General features: G+C 42.6%; 1 protein-coding gene across 3 annotated transcripts in view; it reads left to right on the forward strand.

The window, feature by feature from the left end:
* The window catches only part of prickle2b (prickle homolog 2b), a 98,557-nt gene that overhangs the window by 67,711 nt on the left and 11,230 nt on the right, over positions 1–19,616 (forward strand). For 2 of the 3 annotated variants that reach the window (XM_034083726.1, XM_034083728.2), the window contains exon 3: positions 17,329–17,512. In XM_034083726.1, the coding sequence (XP_033939617.1) occupies positions 17,329–17,512 (184 nt within the window). Of the gene's footprint in view, positions 1–10,840; positions 11,323–17,328; positions 17,513–19,616 lie in introns of those variants that run through there. The other variant, XM_034083727.1, reaches the window with a different exon arrangement.

Raw genomic sequence — 19,616 nt, forward strand, 5'->3', positions numbered from 1 at the left:
CCAGAGAAGAGCCAGAGCAGGCACCACATAGTTGAGCTGCAGGGCTGTGATGTGATTAAGCATTGAGGATATCGACGGAGCCTTTTCACAGATTAGCATGTCACCCTCTGTTGTGCTACCCTTGGTTGATGGGTTTGCATGCATTTGAGAGAAAACAGTAGCTTGTTAAGAAACTGATGTTGCCCATGTGCTTTTTGACACATGCACGCCCAGTGTGTGACTGTGCAGCATTATGTGTTTGCTTTATCTCTCTGTAAGATGTTTCCGTCTGGTAAAAACGTGTGTTTATGTGGAGACATGCGGAGCTCAGCGACAGAGGCGAGAAGAATGATACACGGTGATTAGCTGTTCCACGCTTCAGCAGCTGCACGGTTTCTTCTTTGTGTCCATGTAATGGCTTCAAGAGCATGTGTGAATATTCGTAAGGAAACTGAAGCCGATGATCACTTATTTGTTATCCATATAACTCAAACCAGACTTTGGCTGCCACTTCTCCGGTGGTCTTGTACATAATCGGGCCTCACGCACATTTGGAATCTTATGAAAAGTGAAGTTATATCATCTTTATTGTCAGTTTGATAGTTTTACCATGAGAATGAATGAGGCGTTTACGACCAGTAATTGCTGTGCTGATGATTCAGAGCCACCCACGCATATATGAACCTGAAAGAGCAACACAAATATCTCAGATAGGTACATGTAGAGTCATTCCATACACTCAACTTGGATTTCGATAAGCCCAGCTCTATGTGCACACATGTTAGTATGTGTGTGTGTATTGTGTGTTCTAATTTCATGTGTGTGAATGCCGGCTATATTCATTTAATATTGTTTTTTCTATTTATATTGTCTTCTACTCCTCATTGAAAGCAACCTAGTACATAGAAGTGTTACATGTGTATCTCCTGAGTGTGTGTCCTTGTTCTCGTGTCTGAATTCTTGGCAGCCTTTCATATTCCTGGTTGCTCCTCCAGTTGGTCTGCGCTTTTTAAACAGTGGTCGCATTGATGCTCAGGTCTTCTTATCCTTTGCTCTTGCCTTGGACAGTTTTAACCGATCCCACACTAACCTTACTGTTCCCTGGTTTGTGTGAGTGTGTGTGTGTGTGTGTGTGTGTGTGTGTGTGTGTGTGTGTGTGTGTGTGTGTGTGTGTGTGTGAGTTTAGAGTGCCATACATACAAAATAAGCATACAATTGCACGCATTCCTGTTAATTTGCACGCGTGTGTGCATGGTACGGAGCACAATGTCTGTATGTTCTTTGAGTAATAGTGTGTGGATGTGCTATATGTGCATGTGAGAGAACCAGGCTGTGATGTCATATGTGGGTCAGCAGAAGGACATTATTGTGTCTGGAGCTCTACAGGGGGTGTAAGAGGTCTGTTTTGGGCCTCCTTGTGCCTGAGTGGTGCAGCACAGAGGCCCGTCTGTGGCCCGAAGAACCCGAGGAGAGCCAGGAGCCCGCGGGGCGAATAAATACACTGTGAAAAGCGTGTTAAGAGAGGTGTGAAAGAAATCAGAGGGCGACACACTAGGTTTTGTGTGGAACAGTTCCCTCCCCCTGGCCTCCGCAGTACACATGCTCTCTCTTTCTTTCTCTCTCACACACACCCTTACACTTTTCCCTTTCACACACACCTCATATGGAGGTTCACAGTTCAAATAAACAGCGGCTCAAGCAGCAGGCCAGGTCTGGTGTAAACAGCAGCCGGCCGGGGTAATTTAGTTTCTCTCATGGCACTGCTCTCTTTCTCTCATTGCTTCCTAATGGGCCATGCTTTGAATGGGGAACGTGGGGGAGCAGAAGTAAGTGGGGAATTTCCATGGGACTATCTTGTGAAGAGGTTTTCTCAGAAACGGTGTTTAAAACTAATCCAGAGGGCATTTTAAAAGGCACGAGAAGTGATGCATTGAAACACAGTCTTTGCCCGGAGATGAGTTCGCTCTGAAAGTTTGACCTCCGTTTGATTAAAGTTTCTTAATGGGATTTGTCTGTGTGTGTGGATTGCTCAATGTGACTCACTCCTCCTCCCGCAGCTTCTCCAGAGCCTTGTCTGTCCTTGTGTGTTTGCTGACTAAAGTCTCAGCTCTCGGGAGCGATCTGTCAATAAAGCCCCGGGTTCACCGTCTCTATCGGTCCGGTGATAAAACACAACGACAGACTCTCACGTCCTGGGAATGGCAATATCTCCTCCAATCTATAATCTCTACCGGCCTTTAAGATCCTGTAGGGAGAGGGCTGCAGTGGCCTTATTGACGTGTGTGTGTGTGTGTGTGTGTGTGTGTGTGTGTGTGTGTGTGTGTGTGTGTGTGTGTGTGTGTGTGTGTGTGTGTGTGTGTGTGTGTGTGTGTGTGTGTGTGTGTGTGTGTGTGTGTGTGTGTGTGTGTGTGTGTGGGTGTGTGTGTGTGTGTGTGTGTGTGTGTGTGTGTGTGTGTGTGTGTGTGTGTGTGTGTGTGTGTGTGTGTGTGTGTGTGTGTGTGTGTGTGTGTGTGTGTGTGTGTGTGTGTGTGTGTTCCGCTCATCATTCATCCGCTTTTGTTTGGGTAAACCGTGTAACAAGATGAAATAAGGGGGAAATTAAATTGAAACCTGAAAGGAATCCAGATGAAACACTGCTATTGCATCAAATGAGACCTTTGAAGAGTCGCGGTAGGCTTCAGTATGTTCTCTGTGGTTTACAAGTCTATTAGCTTAAGTGACTCCGTTTTTTTTTGCTTAGTCTGTATCTGATTTGAGTCTAATCTCCTTATTTATTCTCTTGGATTCAGCTGTTCATTATTTAGACTACAACATGACCTCATCCTGAGATAATTTCTTTCTTTCTCGTGCATCTCATTTATTTTCTTTCTCCAATAACCTGCTTCATATAAACACAATTGCCCCAGGAGATGTTATCTATTGAGAAGCGCTGAGCTGGATTATTGGGGTGAGAAGGGGCAAATTGAACTATACAGAGGGAAGGCTCTTCACTCTAAAGTTTCCAGTTGTGCATAGCATTGATACATTTGAGTGTTTCTCTATGTAAGTGAAACTTTCTGCTATGAGGCCACCTTTGAGGGCACGGAAGCTATACCAAAAGCCTTTCCTTATTTTCTAAATGAAATTGGAATAGGTCCTGGAAAGTACTCACTCAGCTTATTGTATTCACTAAAGATGCTATGTGTTCTTTTCGGTTTGTTCAAATGTAGCTCAGACAGTACTGGAAAACCGTTCAGATTTAGGGGGCAGATACAACTATTATTTTTCAATAATGGAAACTGTCTTGGCGGACATCTCCATATCTAGTAACTAATAGCATTCAGGTCCTGTTTGAACGCACTATCCAATCGAAGAACCTTTTTGTTTTGTTTTTATCTCATGAGAGAATTGAGTGTTTTTGCTCGTGCTCTTCTCTCAGGTTGGAAAAGCGATGGGCTCAGTTGGGAAAATAAAATAAAAAAAGTATATGTTTACGTTACCCCCTTCAAACATTCCAGATTGGCTGAGCATAACACTCAATAGATAATTCTTGCTTTTCAAACATTGCCTTTGGTAGATCCACATTTATGAATTCTAAATGTCATAGAGACACATTTAAGATTTGGAACCCTGTTTTCAGAAGCTTTAAATGTGATCAGGTTTGTTTAACCATAAAACCATTATAGGTGATTAAACAAAATGTACACGTTACATTTAATTTATTTTCCAATGTGTTAATATGCCCTGTATCGTGTGAACCTTACTATACATAAGTATGCTTTCGATCTGTCTGTCTGATCCGTCTGATCTGTCATTGATGTGAAGCTAACTCATCCTTCAAGTTTCAGTGGCTAATTAAATGCTCTAACGGAAAAGGCTAAATGCTTTAATAAAAGCCAGTGCTGTCCTTCCCATCACAAACATGTTGCCAGTCTGTAAATACAGTTGGTTATGAATAGGACAATGGGTTTACTCCTAATTTACTATCATGACTCATATTCATGTATGTTTGTGGCTGATAATGACATTACCCAAAGCAACACACAACACACCTGGTTTAAGGATTGGAAACTCAGACTTCCCGTTAGTGCGTTAAAAGAAATGTGTTGATGGCAAATTTGCATACAAAAATAAAGAGAGCACCCTGTACCTTTTTCTTCTTTGTTCCAGAGTGGATCGATCAGGCTGTCTGTCTGTTGCCCCTCTAAAGCTAAATATTTAAACGTGGTAGAGCTGAGTTTTTGGGTTTATTTAACTTACAAGTTTGAGTTTAAATCATTAGGAGACCTCTAGAGAAAGTGGAGTTCAAACCTCGCCCTTGGTATAGGATGTTTTTACAAATACAGACAAATGCCGTCTTCATAATCTATTTCACTGCAGGTTTCTCTGCTCCTACCTGACATATCATCTGTTTCTTTTTCCTTTACTTTCATCTCTTTTTATCGCTTGGTTTTAAAATTCATGGAAGTACTACAAAAACACTAAGCCTCAGGCCTACTCTCAAGGCTAAAAGCCAAACACACATTCACATATTTTTCTTTCTCTTTTCAACCCAAATGGATACATGGTTTTACCTGGCGTCTTTACAAAGAACATTGAATACAAACCCTTAAACTCCACATAAAGGCTTTTGTGTTGGCTTGCCTCCTGACACAAGTGGTAAGATTGTATACCACACACCACAATTGTGGTCCAGCAAATAAAGATGCCAATGCTCATGAATAATGATTAAATATCTGGTCAGGCCGCGAGCAAGGGTAGCAAGATGATGTGTTGCAGACAAAGGACCAGAAGTAAGTCATAAGAGGTTCAGCTGATTGAGTGAAGTAGTGAATGAAACATAAACCCACACTATAAGAGAGTGGAAAGGATAGCGAGAGCGTCAGCAAATCAGTATCGACACCCACACACTCATCTGGGTCATGAAGACAAGGCAAGGAAGAGGAACATCAGTGGAGGCTCAATGAGAGATTTGAGTCAGAGAAATGTGCTGCCGGCTGCTGAATGTGGGATGTTCGGAGGTGGGTGGTTCATTCATAGAGCCACGAGATCGTTCTGCATCAGAGCTGTGTTGCTGGGAGAGAGGAGAGAGGTTCTTGTGCATTACTCGCAACTTCTTTTTAAAGGAGATTGCATTTCAGCACAGATGGATGTGTTGAACTTAGACAGCTAGATCATCTCTTCTTAACCTCTCTATTTTTCTAAGGTACGAACGCAGGAATATTAATAATGTCAAAACTAATAACTCACTGTGTCTTGTTTGCCACTCCTCATATCCCACTGTGTCCACTAAAGTATTTTTTAAACCTTAGAACGCCCTTTTTCTAAGACCAGCATGACCTAGATATGATTTGAACCAGAATCCACATGTACAGTACGAATGAGAAACGCTCATTGACAAACCACCATTGTTGGGCACAGACCGCTGGAAATTGAGCTGCTTTGCCCTGGAGAGTGCTGTCTACACTGGAGATGGATGGTCTAATGGGTAGACGAGCGTAGCGGGCTCAGAGTGTGTTTTCTCTCGGTGCTGAAGAGCCCTTGTGTAAGTGGGCCAGAAGGGGCAAAACATAACTCCAGTCCCCTTGAGGAGTCACTCCACAAGGTCACCTCCTTGCCATAAGCCTTATTCGTGAAACTAAGTGTCCATATTATTTCTTCTTTCCTCTTTCTTTCTCTTTTTCTTTTTTCTGTCTCCTACTTTTTCCCCTTCATTGGCTTAATAGCTTACCCAGGCCTCCCTACCCGCAAAGTCTCTGCAGCAAGAGTTGAGTTTGTGTGTTAACGAACCCCCAAGCTAATTAGAATTTCAGCCAGGCTGGCTACTCTGCTCATTTCCTTGCCATTTCCCTCCCTTTGGACAAATACAATTTCACCCCTCAGCTCAAGCAGAATTAATCCAGTTAATGTTCAACACGGGGTGAATAATGGCCACTTATCTGTTGGGAACATGGCTACAGAGGGGCTCTTGGGTGGAGGACCCATAGTGAGCCCCCGGTATTGTCACACTAAATCTGCTTTCTGGGCAGCGTAGTTGAGCCAAAGTACTGCTTGTTCATGGTAGAGAGGAGGTCAATGTGTCTTCAGAATGACTCTGCTCTCACTCAATGGTTTGGGGAAATCAGTGAACCTTTATACTAACTGGCAGCTGCTTCCTCTTCTTTGTAACTGTATGCGAGTGTTAACATGAATCATTTCACCTGTAATGTAGCGGAAGGACCGTTATCCAACAGCAGGTAAGCAAACACACTTACCAGGATTATCTGCAGTGGTTGGCAACAACTTCCACATCGTCTCCAGTGTGCCCTTCAGTGAGTTTAATGCCCTGGTAGTTTGATGTGTTGGTCTGTAGCAAATAATCTAGCAATTAAAGATTAACTTTTTTTCACCTCTCAATGTTGAGAAGAAAATCCTGCCTTCATGGAGACAGGCGAGACCTGGTCAACCCTTTAAACGGTTCAAACACAAATTACATTAGTTGTTTGACTTGTGGGGAAAAAGCGTGAGTTCAAATCAGGCTTTCTACTGTATGTCACCCCTGAACATCCATCGCTGCACAAAATGGGCGAGCTATCCATATTCATTTTCAGAAAGTTCAGACACTCAAATATTCTTGTACTATAAGAGGTGTATGGTGGTATGAGTGTCGATGCTGTTATGGCATAACTATAAGTGTGAATTAATGGTAACAACGTGACTGCATGGTGGCTCTGTATGTGCCAATAAGCACCTCTCTTGTCATGTTGGAAAGCTGTTACTTCTAGTTAAATAAGTTATTATTCAACTAGTTAACAATCTGCTTTGTGGTTAATGAGGCAACATGTTGTATCACTTGTCTTTTTCTTCCTTTTATCTCAAATGTATTTGAGATTGCAGGACTTTCTTTCTTCAGTGAACCCTCAGAAAACCCACACTATGCTCGTTGTCCAACACAGGTCAGGTTGCTGAGGAATGAAATGGTGTGATAATATAACCCCGCCCTCAAAATCATGGCCGCCTGAGTTTTAGACCCTTTGGTTAAAGGCCCTGTCACACTGTCCCGAAATTGACACCCGATGGACACACGAATATGGAATTCTGAATTTCGCACGAAGATGGCCCCGAACCACACACGAAGGCAACATTTACATTACATTTAAGACATACAATGAAAGTACCAAAAACAATTATGTTACAGTACTACGATACTGTACTGATATCTTCAGACTTTGTTCTTTTCTTTATCCGTCTTTATATGTAGAAAATATTACGTTTTCTCCGTAATGTTGTTTCCATAGCAACAACAACTTCCTGTCAACTCTCCTTCAAAATAATATATTATATCCTTTTTAGTTTCACAGAACACAAATTGGGTTATTTACATAATATGTTTACATGATTTTGTTGTGCAATAAAACAACCCGATGGACACACGATAAAGGAAATGTTCAAATTCGGCTGTGATCGTAGCAACATCGGGCCATTCATGAGGGCATCTAAGCCATCGTATGACCGCCGGTGAAGTTTCTCAGGCTCCGGCAGCAACTTCGTAAGCGGTGGCAAAATCTTTGGCATGCCAAAAAATTGCCGAAGGACCTTGCGAAGGTCCATTTTTGCCCTTCGTAAGGCCATCGTGAGGGCATCTTGTTATCATCGGTGCCATCGGGCATTCGCCCCGATCAGAGTGAGGGCGAATGCACCGATGATAACACGAAGATGACACGACTTGACAAGATGCCCTCACGAGTGCCTTACGAAGTTGCCGCTCACGAAGTTGCTGCCGGAGTCTGAGAAACTCCACCGGCGGTCATACGATGGCTTAGATGCCCTCACGAATGGCCCGATGTTGCTACGATCACAGCCGAATTTGAACATTTCCTTTATCGGGTGTCCATCGGGTGTCAATTTCGGGACAGTGTGACAGGGCCTTTAAGGAGTTGCATCACAGTTCAGTAGCCAGTTAGAGCTCGGATTTGCAGCACTGTAAATACTTAGTCAGAAAGTGCTCAGGAACCTTCTTCAGCAAGGGGATAGAAAACTATATGGAGAGGAAGCTGGCTCTCTCCCTCCCTCCCAACATGTCTGAGCTATCAGCTGTTGGGGTGAGTCCCAGCTGCCTCGTATGTTGACTCTAGAGTGATAGCCATCAGCATTTGCCACATGAAAGGAGAGGAGACTGGTGTTCCTAAAAAAGCAGATGAGAAATAAAGATGAGGAAGCCATGTTGGGATGTTGGCTACTTTTCAAATCGAGATAAACACATTGATGTGTGTGTTTTTCTTACCATGTCATGCAGTATAAACATCAGTTCCTTCCCTGGTGAAATATGAATAATTTTCTTGTAGGATATAATCCTTTGATGCCATACAACTTGCATACTTTAGATAGGGATCCCGGCCCCTGGGGCAACATGTATTTACAATATATCTCTTCCTGTGCTTTGATAGAGACAAAAAACTCAATACGCTTATGCATGCTTGGGAAGGGAGTAAACCTGTTTGGCTCACTGTCTAAAATTACCAAGCAGCGACTCTTAGTGCATGCCAGGAGTCCATGTAGGCAATGCTATCTGTGGTATGTCCCCCAAGCTGGCCTCTATGCTTTTATGCACTCCTCTCTGGGCATTTGAAACAGCTCACTGCAAGTTGAGGAACAGTTTATTGGCAAAAAGGGAATGACCTATTGTGGTAAATGCCTGGCCCCACAAGAATTGACCCATTCTGTGGTCGCTCCGAGCTGAGGACACTGTCACTTAGGGGTCCTCTAGAAAATATTGTGGATAGGCCGCAAGTACAGCCCGAGCTGTAATTGATATTCTTGTGTTTGTAAAGAGGCCGCGGTCTTATGTTGAGATGTATATGAGACAAAGTCACAGCAAGAGTTGGCCCTGCCATGTGTGAGTGGAGTACACAAAAAAGAAAAGCAGAGCTTCAGTCTGAAGGAACAGTTCCTGAAGGAGAAAAAGACTGAAGCACTGTCCTTAGAAACTGAAGAGGTCGTTCAGAGCTGCTGGCGGTTTTCAGAAGAAAATGCTTCCTTGTGCAGCTTTACATATATTATTTCAAAGGAAGTTAAAAAACTAAATAAGATATTCCTCTCCACATTTCTTGTTTAGCCAAAAGGCAGCAGCGGGGCACTTTGAGAAGAATATAGACAAATCTTGATTTAATTACTTTCTAACCCACTCCCATCCGTCCTCCAAGTTGCCTTTAAAAGTCTTCCTCAAATCTGTTCAGCCTTAATTGACTGCCAGAAAACTTTTGGCAATATTTCCTGTTTCTTGACACATTTTGCGTTACACAAATATGCAAATGTGGAGCAGCAGCAGGACATTGTTTAACACTCCTACCACTCATTGTAGGAACAGGAGAAGGGGAGTAGCATAATGAAGCTCCTGTCATGTGAGTGTTTGAGAGCCCAGAATAGCTGATATGGTGGCAATCTGTTAGTGAACAATTCTGCTGTTTATTTGTTTGCATAAACAGCACAATGGTCAAGCTAACTTCACGTGTTGATCATATAAAAATATGCCCCCTGCTTTTTTCTGGCTTATAGTTTACAACAGCTGTGTTTTGATAATCATATCAATGTGGGAAGGAAGCTTTACTTCTATATCACTTTTCAAAGCATGGCAAAGTGACAAATTGCCCAACATGCAACTAACTACATTCTCTAATAACATAATTACACATACTTTGCAATTACATATGCATTGATGGTAGTAATTTATAAGATAAGATGTACTTTATTAATCCCAATTTGGGAAATGTTTTTGTTGCAGCAGCAAAAAACAAAACAAGGCATTGCACATAATAACAAATTTAAATAGTAGAACAATTCTGAAATATGAACATCTCAAAATAGAAATAAACCAGCATTAGAGTAAGAAAAATATACAGATGACCGTGAAGATAAAAAGTCTATAAATTGTCCGACAAATAAAAACACTATTGAAGGGCCCATGGGTGCACTTCGAAAATTGGCTCCTGGAGTTTAAAAATCCAACTAAATTGGCTTCACATTTGTTTTGGATTCAGTGGATTTTCATTGGTCTGTAAGCCTTATGTCCCTTCTCCAGCTAATGTCCGCTTCTTATGCTAAACAGCACTGTTTTGTTTACAGGGGCTCACCTCCCAATTTCCCCATGCAGGTCAGAGCCCTGCAGCTCTTCTCTCTCTCTTTCTCTCCCTCTCTCTTCTTGTCCATGGGCCAGTTGATTCGGGGAAGTGGTTTAATTCACATGCAAATCCCGCCAAAACTCCAGTAATTCACGCTGCTAATTACACCAATGTTGGGACGCTGACTTGCTGACATCACACCGGGATACAGAGAGGAAGGAGGGGGGAGAAGGGTCGGTGTGTGTGTGAGCGTGTGTCAAGTCAACCAGAGAGGGCCCATAAGACAGGAAGTAAGCAACCGTGCCCTCAAACAAAAGCTTTGTAATAAAAGGGAATTTAATTGATGTTCGCTCTCTGTACATTAAAGAATAGAAGCCCAACGCTGTTGAAGGTTCAGAAAATGAACCAAATATAGGCAAATATACCAATGCATTATTAATAGTGAAGTGTTGAAATAATATTTTTTACATCTGATATTGTAGTATAATACAAATAAAGAAGCTAAAGTAACATCTGAAGGGTCCACAATTGCGTTGCCCCCAAAGCTGAGCTATGTCTTTGTTCTCTATACTAATTTGGTTTTAAAAAAGAAAATAAAAACATTTCCATTTCCAAAAATATTTCTTTATATTATTATAATGTTATATAATTATATATAACTTTTCTATTCAACCAAATATAATATTCCAATCCATTTGGCAATGTCTTTTTTATTTTGAAAGCTCACACCGGAAGTGATCATGTGATTTACAGTGACTTGATTTCGCTGCAGGATTAAAGCGGGTCGGTCAGCAGAGAGACTCCAGCGCTCCGTGATTCCAAGCAGCGAAAGTCCGCACTGTTCTTCAGTCAGAGCAGAAAGCAGTAACCTCGTTTCCGAGAGATTTCTGTTTTATTTCTTTGGATATTTTCAAATATTTCAGCGGAGTCTGCTCACTCGTTTTTGGATGTGTAAATGTGGATCTCTTTACGCACTTTAAGTTGGCTCTTCGTCTACGCTTTCTCCTCATTTGCTCAACTCCCGAGTGTGTTTGCGGAGAGCAGGGGGGTGACAAAAGGCTTTTAAACGGAGGGGGTTAATGTAGCGGAGGGGTGCAGAGCAGACACCACACAGCGAGGTGAGACTGGGGTGTTTTCGTGGCAAAGCTGTGGAGTTGGAGTTGTTTGAGAAATTCTGCAATGAGGAAAACGTATTTTAAAACCAGCACCACCACAACCAGCACCGAGGTCAGGGCTATGGCTTCCCTCCGCCGCAGTTTGTAAGAAGGTAAGCAGCTGATTATTGATCGTGTTTGTGATGCATTTGGAGCCGTTTTGTTGCGCACCGCACGACCCAGGCTGGGGCTTTAAATGCGTAATGGAAAAGAAGATTGAGTCCCAAATGTATCCATGGCTCCATGTCAAACATAAATAGTTTTTTTACTTTACTCCCTCTTTGGAATGTGTGAGTGAAGTAGTCACGAGGCTTATATTAAAACCAGTTGGATTTGTATTTTATATTTTTGGAAGTTTTCGCGTTGTCACTTTACTCTTTAATGGCTGAAACCTGGTGCTATTTGGATGTAAATGCCACACAGTATGTAGAGTTGTCCGACTCGCACTGTAGCTCTCCCTGCATAGACGTGTTCTCACCAGTTTATATCCCCCACCCCACCCCCTGTGGCGCAATGGTCAAGCTACTGTGCGCTCTCTTGCCTGAAAGTCTTTGTTGTTAGGACTCTGTGCCATATGGATTATAGATTGCTTAGTTAATTAAGAGATGTATCATTAGGACTCTATAAAATATATTATTTCTCGACCCCCATATCAACTTGTTTATGATGTTTCTCTAGTCAAGTGTTATAATGATGCAGCCTGTATTTGAGTTGTCCTAGTTGAGTTTCTAATAATATTCCTGGGGTTTGATTCAAATTGAATTGGAAACAAGTGGCATAATCGCAGCTCCATAACAGTTGTGTTAAGGCGAACATAACAAGACTCAATGCAAGCTAATTGACCCATTTATATGGCCACTTTTTGGCAGTGTAAAGGGTCACTGGATTAGCACATGAATGGACTGACAGGGGGATAATGAATAATGTGGCTTCAACAGCTGGCTGCTGTATCTTTGGGCTCCTCGGTTCTGAGAGCAACCCAAATACTGAGCTGACAGAAGCCTAATAGCCAGATCAAGATTATTGCTGACATCGACAACGGCTTCTGGAAAAAAACTGTACTGCACTGGTGGCTGCTTTTCAAAAGCCGTTTAATATAGGTAGTTGGTAATAAATGAGCTTATGATCTGGCACTGTTACCACTGTCTGAGTCTGAAGTCTTTACTGAGGCTCTCTTGGAAGCCTGTCCCTTCCATGACTCCCCCGGTTACCATCCAAAGAAGTGTCACTTTATGGAACAAGTCAACACTGAATGAATAAGTAATGTGATCCAGTGTCATGGCTGCAGCTTAAAAGCGTCCCAGTCTGATGGTACATAAATATATCTCTCTCCGTTTTGCTTTCCACTTCTCCCCCAAGTCCTGTATCGTTCAATTCTAATACAGAGGGAGTGAACAACTAGGGGGAGTTATACGTTGCTATAGCAGGAAGACAAAATCCCAGCTTCTTGCAAATATACAGTAAAAACATGTATCTACAATCTCCAGGTACTACAGGTTACATTATACAGTTGTAAATTCACCCAAGCTCAGAGATCAGTCAATGATTAGCATTTAACAACTTATTACATCTCCATAAAGTCTTAGAAGCAGTTTTACAGTGAGCTTTTGTCTTGTACTTCACTGATGTTGTGAGACTCCCAAAAGAGATGGAAGTGATTCAAATTGAAGCAACAGAGGTCAATATTTTGCAAATATTTTAGTATGTTTGGTTCAAGCACGAAACCCAATGGTTTCTACGGTTTCATAACACAACTATAGTAGCATCTACATTGAGATCCTGTGCCACCTCCTAAATTCACGGTTCTCTTTAACCCCACACCTCCAGGATAAACGTTAAAACACTTGTTGTGCCTAATTGACGAATTGTCTCATGGGAGGATGCTATTGAAATCCTCTTTTGTGTTTAGGTACAAATGCAAAATACCTTTTTATATTTGTATCCAATACAGTGGAGGAAACTCACCATCAGGTTGAGGCTGTAGGCTAGTTGAACTTGAGTTCTCTAAAATGTGTTATGACAGGTGGATGCAGGCCTAATCTCTGTCCTCGACCACACGCTGCATCTGGCTCATACTAATTGGCCGCTAATAGAAAACGTCTTTGTCGAGCCTGATTATTGTCGGGAACACCTCCAGTCATGTTCAACTGTGATTAACTCCGATTGGCTCTGAAGACAACATGCCGCCTGGTTGAGGTACAAAGGCTTTCTTTGCTTGTGTGTTTGTAATTGAAAGCAGTGCTAAGCATTGAAATCCCTAAAAATTCCAACAACAGCTCAAAAAACACTGTACGGAAATGTTGTAATGGCCAAACAAGGGGCGTTAAAGAGAAAAGTGTATGTTCCTCTTCTTCCCCCACTTCTTCCAGACAAAACAAAAGCAGGAAAACAGAAGACAAGACTTGGCTGAAGAGCATACCCAGTTGCTCTCCCCTCTTGTCATCGAACCTTTGCTTTTGCGCTGAGCTGCCATTTAAAGATGGGATTTTAATCTGGCCATCTAGAGTGATGCCATGGAAAAGCTGCAGCGGTTTTGGGAGCTGCTCAGGAATGAGACTTCAGCTTCAAACCCTCCAAGGCTATACTTCCTCGACTGGCTCTTGGATACAGTTGAATCAGATATTTTCCCTAAGCTTTGGTTGAATGGAGTTTCCTCCATCCTAATACAACCGTAGCCCTATTTTTGCCTTGCAAAGATATCTTCGAGTCAACTCTTGCTTTGATTTGAAGCATAATTTATAAGATAGTACATTTGTATATTTTATAAAACACCTTGTTTTGCCATGATTGCTTAAAGGTGGGGTGGGTAGTTTTGGAGAAACCAGCTCGAGATCGCTAGAATTTGAAAACAGACAGCCGAAAAAAATCTGCCTCTTCCTTACAGAGCCCCTCCTCCAACACACACGAACGCGCACATGACCAATGAGGGCACGAGATAAGTTTGTGCACAGGTGGAAGGCTGACAGGCAGGTAGGCCATCCAGTTACTTTAGCCGGGCCGGCTCAGATGATTGGTCGTGCTTTTTACAGTACTACGGCTTCCACAGATCACATTTTTTAATAGATTTTTTGTCAACGCACTTAAGATATTCATTGCTATCGGGATGTTAAGAGCATTCCATGGAATATAACAAAAAGTGTATCTCGAGCCGGTTTCTAAAACGTACCTACCCCACCTTTAAGGTCTGCAGTGAGAAAAAAGCAATTGAACTGAATCTATGTAACTGTCACTTGGCTCTATCAGATTCCAGTTACGCATTAAAACCACCTGTTACCTTGGTTACATGGCTAATCAAGGAGAGCAAGGCGATGATAATTAACCCGAAACGGTGAATCATTGTCCACTGACATCATGGTGACAGGGATGACTATCCAACAGCAATACCCCCCAGGTCTTGAGCAAACTCCACACTCCGACTGGCCAATGATACATCAGTGTTTTACATCTCCCGGGGGATGAATGCTTAGTCATGTTTAAATAAAGAACCCGCCTTTCAACTTCCTTGACTTTACCTCGCAGTCTTTTACGAGGCATCATTGATGCACTTGAGTTGTATTACGTCCAAGAATCTGTCCTAATTGAAATCATGTAGATTGCAAGGGGAAGCTTGGGGTTTCAGTGAAGGGGAAATCCAAGGCATGTGCGTGACGCGTGTTGTAAATCATGAGGATAGAAGGGGGGGGGGGAACGGTCCCTGTAGGCCTACACTGGTATCTCTGCCAGCGCTGAGGTGGGGAGATCAGATATTTTTCTAGTTGAATCACTAAAGGTAGGTCATCATTGCACATCTGGACTCTTCTGGAGTGTGTGCCAGGTTCATTTCTCCAATGGTCACCACACTGTCTCCAAGTTGAACCCTATAGATATGCAGACCGCTGAGCAGGGACATTGTAAAGTGAACTCTCAGAAGGAATGCGGTGTGAAATGCTTTCCTTCAGCTCTGGCTATTTGTATACTCTTATCTCCAAGAGTCCCTCCTTACCCCAAGGCAGAAATACTAACCACCAGGCAGCATATCACAAGACTGGGAGATGTGTTTATTATGCATATCCTTTTTGTCTCCACCTTTGGTGTCTTTGTCCTTCACTTTCAATCATTATCGAGTGTGCTTTCGACATGCACGTATTTCTGTTGTTTTCTGTTCAGCCCGATAATCAGCCTTAAATTAGTAATGATGGTGAAGGTGCTGGGTTGTAATGAGGCAAGCTGCGTCGCCCCTGGCTATAGCAACATGCTGCTTGGACAGGGGTTTGCCAAACACCCTTCTCCTTGGGCCTGCTTGACAGCTGCTTGATGACTTTGTCTGCCTTTGTTACATCGCTGCTCTGTCTATCATAACCATTCATATTCATGACAATGGTACCCTTGCACTTTATGTGAAATATTTATGGATTTAATTTGTGAAGCCTGTGGCTTGCCCTTCCACAATGACTACAGTAGTCTCCCTCTCATCAGTAGTGGTGAAAGCTGGAGCTGACAGTAATAGACTGTATGGCCAGGAAGTGGTGATGGAGATTTCGTCCAACTTAAGACCTATACATTTGTAGGTTTTCTTTTTAAGGAACATATGTCTTATGACCAGCTTTGGCATGCCAATGAGTTGTTTTTCTTAGAAAGTATTTTTAGTCTCCATTCTGTCATCAAAACCAATCAGCTCTATGCCAAATAGACAGAAGACCAAGACTTAACCCTTGGACAAGAAGTGCTTCTTTTGAAAAAGGGACAATGTGAGATTTGGCCAGCTCTCCACATGGTGCTGTCTGCGCTCCAAGGACTTAATATTAACAGATCCTCTGCCGACCAAGCTGTCAGTCTGTCAAGCGGTGTCCTGAGTGTCCTTAAGCTCCTCCGTAGGGCTGTCTGTCAGACAGGCAGGCGTCCGTCTGGAAAGGTAATGGGATTCTCTCCCTGGTTTCGACCGCCTGAGGGGCAGAAAGGGTTAGTGGCATGCAACCTTCTGGCCACCCAGAGATTCCCTCTTCATAAAGGGGCTTAGAGCTGTCAAGGACACTGAAATCTGTATGTATGCAGTGCCTTCCCGCTTTGGATCCAGGTACAGACCTACAGAAGGTAGCCTATATTTTAATTTTAATCCATGCACTTAGCCATTTAACCCACATCCACTTCGGCTCATTGCAAGACGTCTCCCAAGCTCTGTGTTATCCTCAGAGGAGTAGTTATTGTCGGTTAATATATATATATATATATTATATATACCCAATATTTTGTATGACAACAACCAAGAATAGTTGTTTGAGTCCATGAAATATAACACGGCTCTTTATTGCTCTCTGTACACCACTGGAGACGAAAGGGCAGATGAATGACAGTGAAGCCCTGTCCTGGCTAAGCATCTGCTTTTGTTTCTCACTAACCTTGTGCATAAAGGAGTGTGTGTTTGGTGTGTGTTTGTACAGTGCTGCTTTCCATCACTGTCATTGGCTGGATTCTGCTAATTTCCGTAGCCTGTTTGTGATTATATTCTTGTTCTTGGTACCCCAGAGGATTGTTGAGCTTTGTTTTTGTGGTACCTACATTTTACTGTGAGAGCTGCGGTGGGAAGCCTTGACCTATGAACTGTGTGGAGTTCACATCCTTCACGGGTAGAAAGTCTTCAAAGAAAGTCCAACGTTTCACTGAATATTTTGGGGTCCATGAACGATTCGTCTGGATGACTGATTTCCCTCTTTTTTTTTAATAGGTATTCAAAAGGTTACCTTTCAAATTGTAATTTGGTTATTTTTAATTTAAGTGATTAATTACGGGCTTCAGAGGCCCATACAGCAACTGCAGTATGACGTGTGTTTTCTGTTGAAACTCTATGCCTCTAAATGTATTTCTGTTTACACAGTGATTTATTAAACTGAGGGTTGTGGTGGTGTATACTGGGCTCTAATGAGTTCAAGTGTACAAGGGTTATTTGCAAACCACCAATCACACTTTACAACTTTGTAATTTAAGAGGGCAAGCATCTACTGCCTGCATTTCTAATCTGAGTCTCTTATTTCATTACGTCGTTTACACCTGTTACACCATAGTTAGTTTATATATATACAGTCTATGGTTTGCACTTGATATTTGCTTGACTAATGTTCTTTTCCTGTGTGTTTTCCTGGCAGGAAGATCTGTGTGCACTGTAAGTGTCGCCGTGAGGAGCATGCTGTGACAGCCATGCCTGTAGAGATGGAGAAGACGGTCACCAAGCTGATGTACGACTTCCAGAGGAACTCCACCTCGGACGACGACTCAGGCTGTGCCCTTGAGGAGTATGCCTGGGTCCCACCGGGACTCAAACCTGAGCAGGTATAAGCATCTTACACCCCTCTGGGTGACAGTCTAACATCTATATTGGCCTGAATTAATTTAGAGGCAGTTGGTTTACCAAAGGTTTGCATCCACACGGGAAAAAAATACATTTAGAGTCATCTCTCAGCATTTGAGCCCTCAGCTTTGTGCTATTCTTGGAAAGTGGCATCATTTTCTGTTCAAAGTATTGTTTGTTGTCCAACAGCAGGTGTTAACAAGAGCATGCCAGCACTCTTACAAAGTGATTGAAATAACAATGAGAGCCCTGGGTTACATTACTGTCACACTCCCCTAAAAACCCTGATTTAAAAAACATAGGTGTTATAAAACATGTTTGCGTGAATGGAAGGCCAAAAAACGAGGAAATATTCCATTCACAGATAGATTTCAGTTTTACAATTCTTACATTAACATACATCCCAGTCTAGTGTTAACCTAAGGAACCTGTCCCTGTGTACGGGGTTGCATGTGATGCATACTATGTAAGTGTTCTGCAAAAGCTGCACCTCAACATATGATAGCTCACCAGTTCTGCTGAATGCTCCTTTTTCGGACTAATGGATAACACGGATTATATGGCTCCAGCAGTCAAATTAATCTCCAATTCATTCCACCGGCAAACGTGTTAACAGTAGGTTTCACCGCCCTCATGGCCGCTAAGGTAAGCCTGCGTAATACACACACATTAAATGGTCCCATACATGTCGAAGAATATCCTCTAATGCAATAACCCACTGAACCATAGGTGTGTGGGAGGGTTTTTATAGGACAATAGATGCGTTTATGGAAGCTGGTTTAATCCGGTTCATAAACTGAAAGCAATGAACTGGTCAATACAATGTTGGCACAGACTCCCGTGTTCACCTTCGAGGAATGAGCGAAGCTATTTTTCATCCCCCTCCAGGGTCCCCCTAGTCATTAGGGTTTTCTTTGAGTGGTCATAGCACCTCAGGAGCAATAATCAAAACTGGCTGTGCACTATTGCATGAGCAGCACAATTGTAAACAACCTTTAAAATAACTTATTTTGTGGAGAACGTTTGACAGCCTTGATTAAAAATGTCCATAACTATAGCGATTTAAATTACCCCGACCTCACGTCCAAGTCATTCAAGCTGTGGAAACATGTTGTGTGACCTCTCACAGAGGAGCGGAAGTACGCGCGATGCGGGTCTTTTCACCACCCGGTCTTCCTCTGCACGAGGTAAAGACAGAGCGAGATGGTAAACACAACGCTAATCTCCAGGATCTAAACTGTGGGTTTAGGTTTCCCCGTTGCGACCCGGGGCTGTGAAGGAGTCTGCTATTCAGCCAGTGTAAAGTCTCCACTCTGTAACGAGAGATTTCAGACCAGGATCCAGTGAGATATATCTGAGGATTATGAGGGATAACTTCGCGCTGTTCAACTCTCCCGTCTGTGGAACAATAGCTGGAATATCACCAAACACAGCCATTACTGAGAGTGTTGGAGATGTTGTTGAGCTGCAATGTGGAGGAGGGCCGGCCAACACTCCCCTCCCACTGTCCTGCTCTCTCCTCTCCATCTTTGTCAAATACAATTCTTGGATGTTGCCAAGTTACAGCTTGTCAAGGCCAAGAATGTTACTCAGCATTGGCCTGTGTCTGTTTATCTGTTTGGGTCTTTTACCATCACGTAAAGCGGCAGTCTAATATGACTCTACCCAGCATGTACCAGGATTTTAATTTCACCGTGAACTCTGCTTTTTCAGACTGCTCACATTGAGAACATTTGAATAAAAAGCAGTCAAAGGTTATTCAGTCGTTCCAGGTTCAAATTGAATTACAGATTTGAGATCTGAACGATACCTGATGTTAGTTTGACCTGTTCCAAAGTGGAACATGGCACAAATAGACGGGTTCCCATCCAAAATCAAGGACAATGGAAACTGAACCTGACCAGATTACATCCAGCAGCTGTGAATGGAAGATTATTAATAACGCTATTAAAAGCACTTTACACACCATTAAATGATAATGCTGCATCAGATCAGTTGCAAATCTGTACATCTCTAGCAATGCCCACAACGTGGCTTAAAGGTGGAAACGTCCCAACCCTAACTAAAATGGAAAAGCACTTGGCG

This window comes from Pseudochaenichthys georgianus, chromosome 5 (assembly GCF_902827115.2).
Source record: "Pseudochaenichthys georgianus chromosome 5, fPseGeo1.2, whole genome shotgun sequence".
Classification (NCBI taxonomy): Eukaryota; Metazoa; Chordata; class Actinopteri; order Perciformes; family Channichthyidae; genus Pseudochaenichthys; species Pseudochaenichthys georgianus.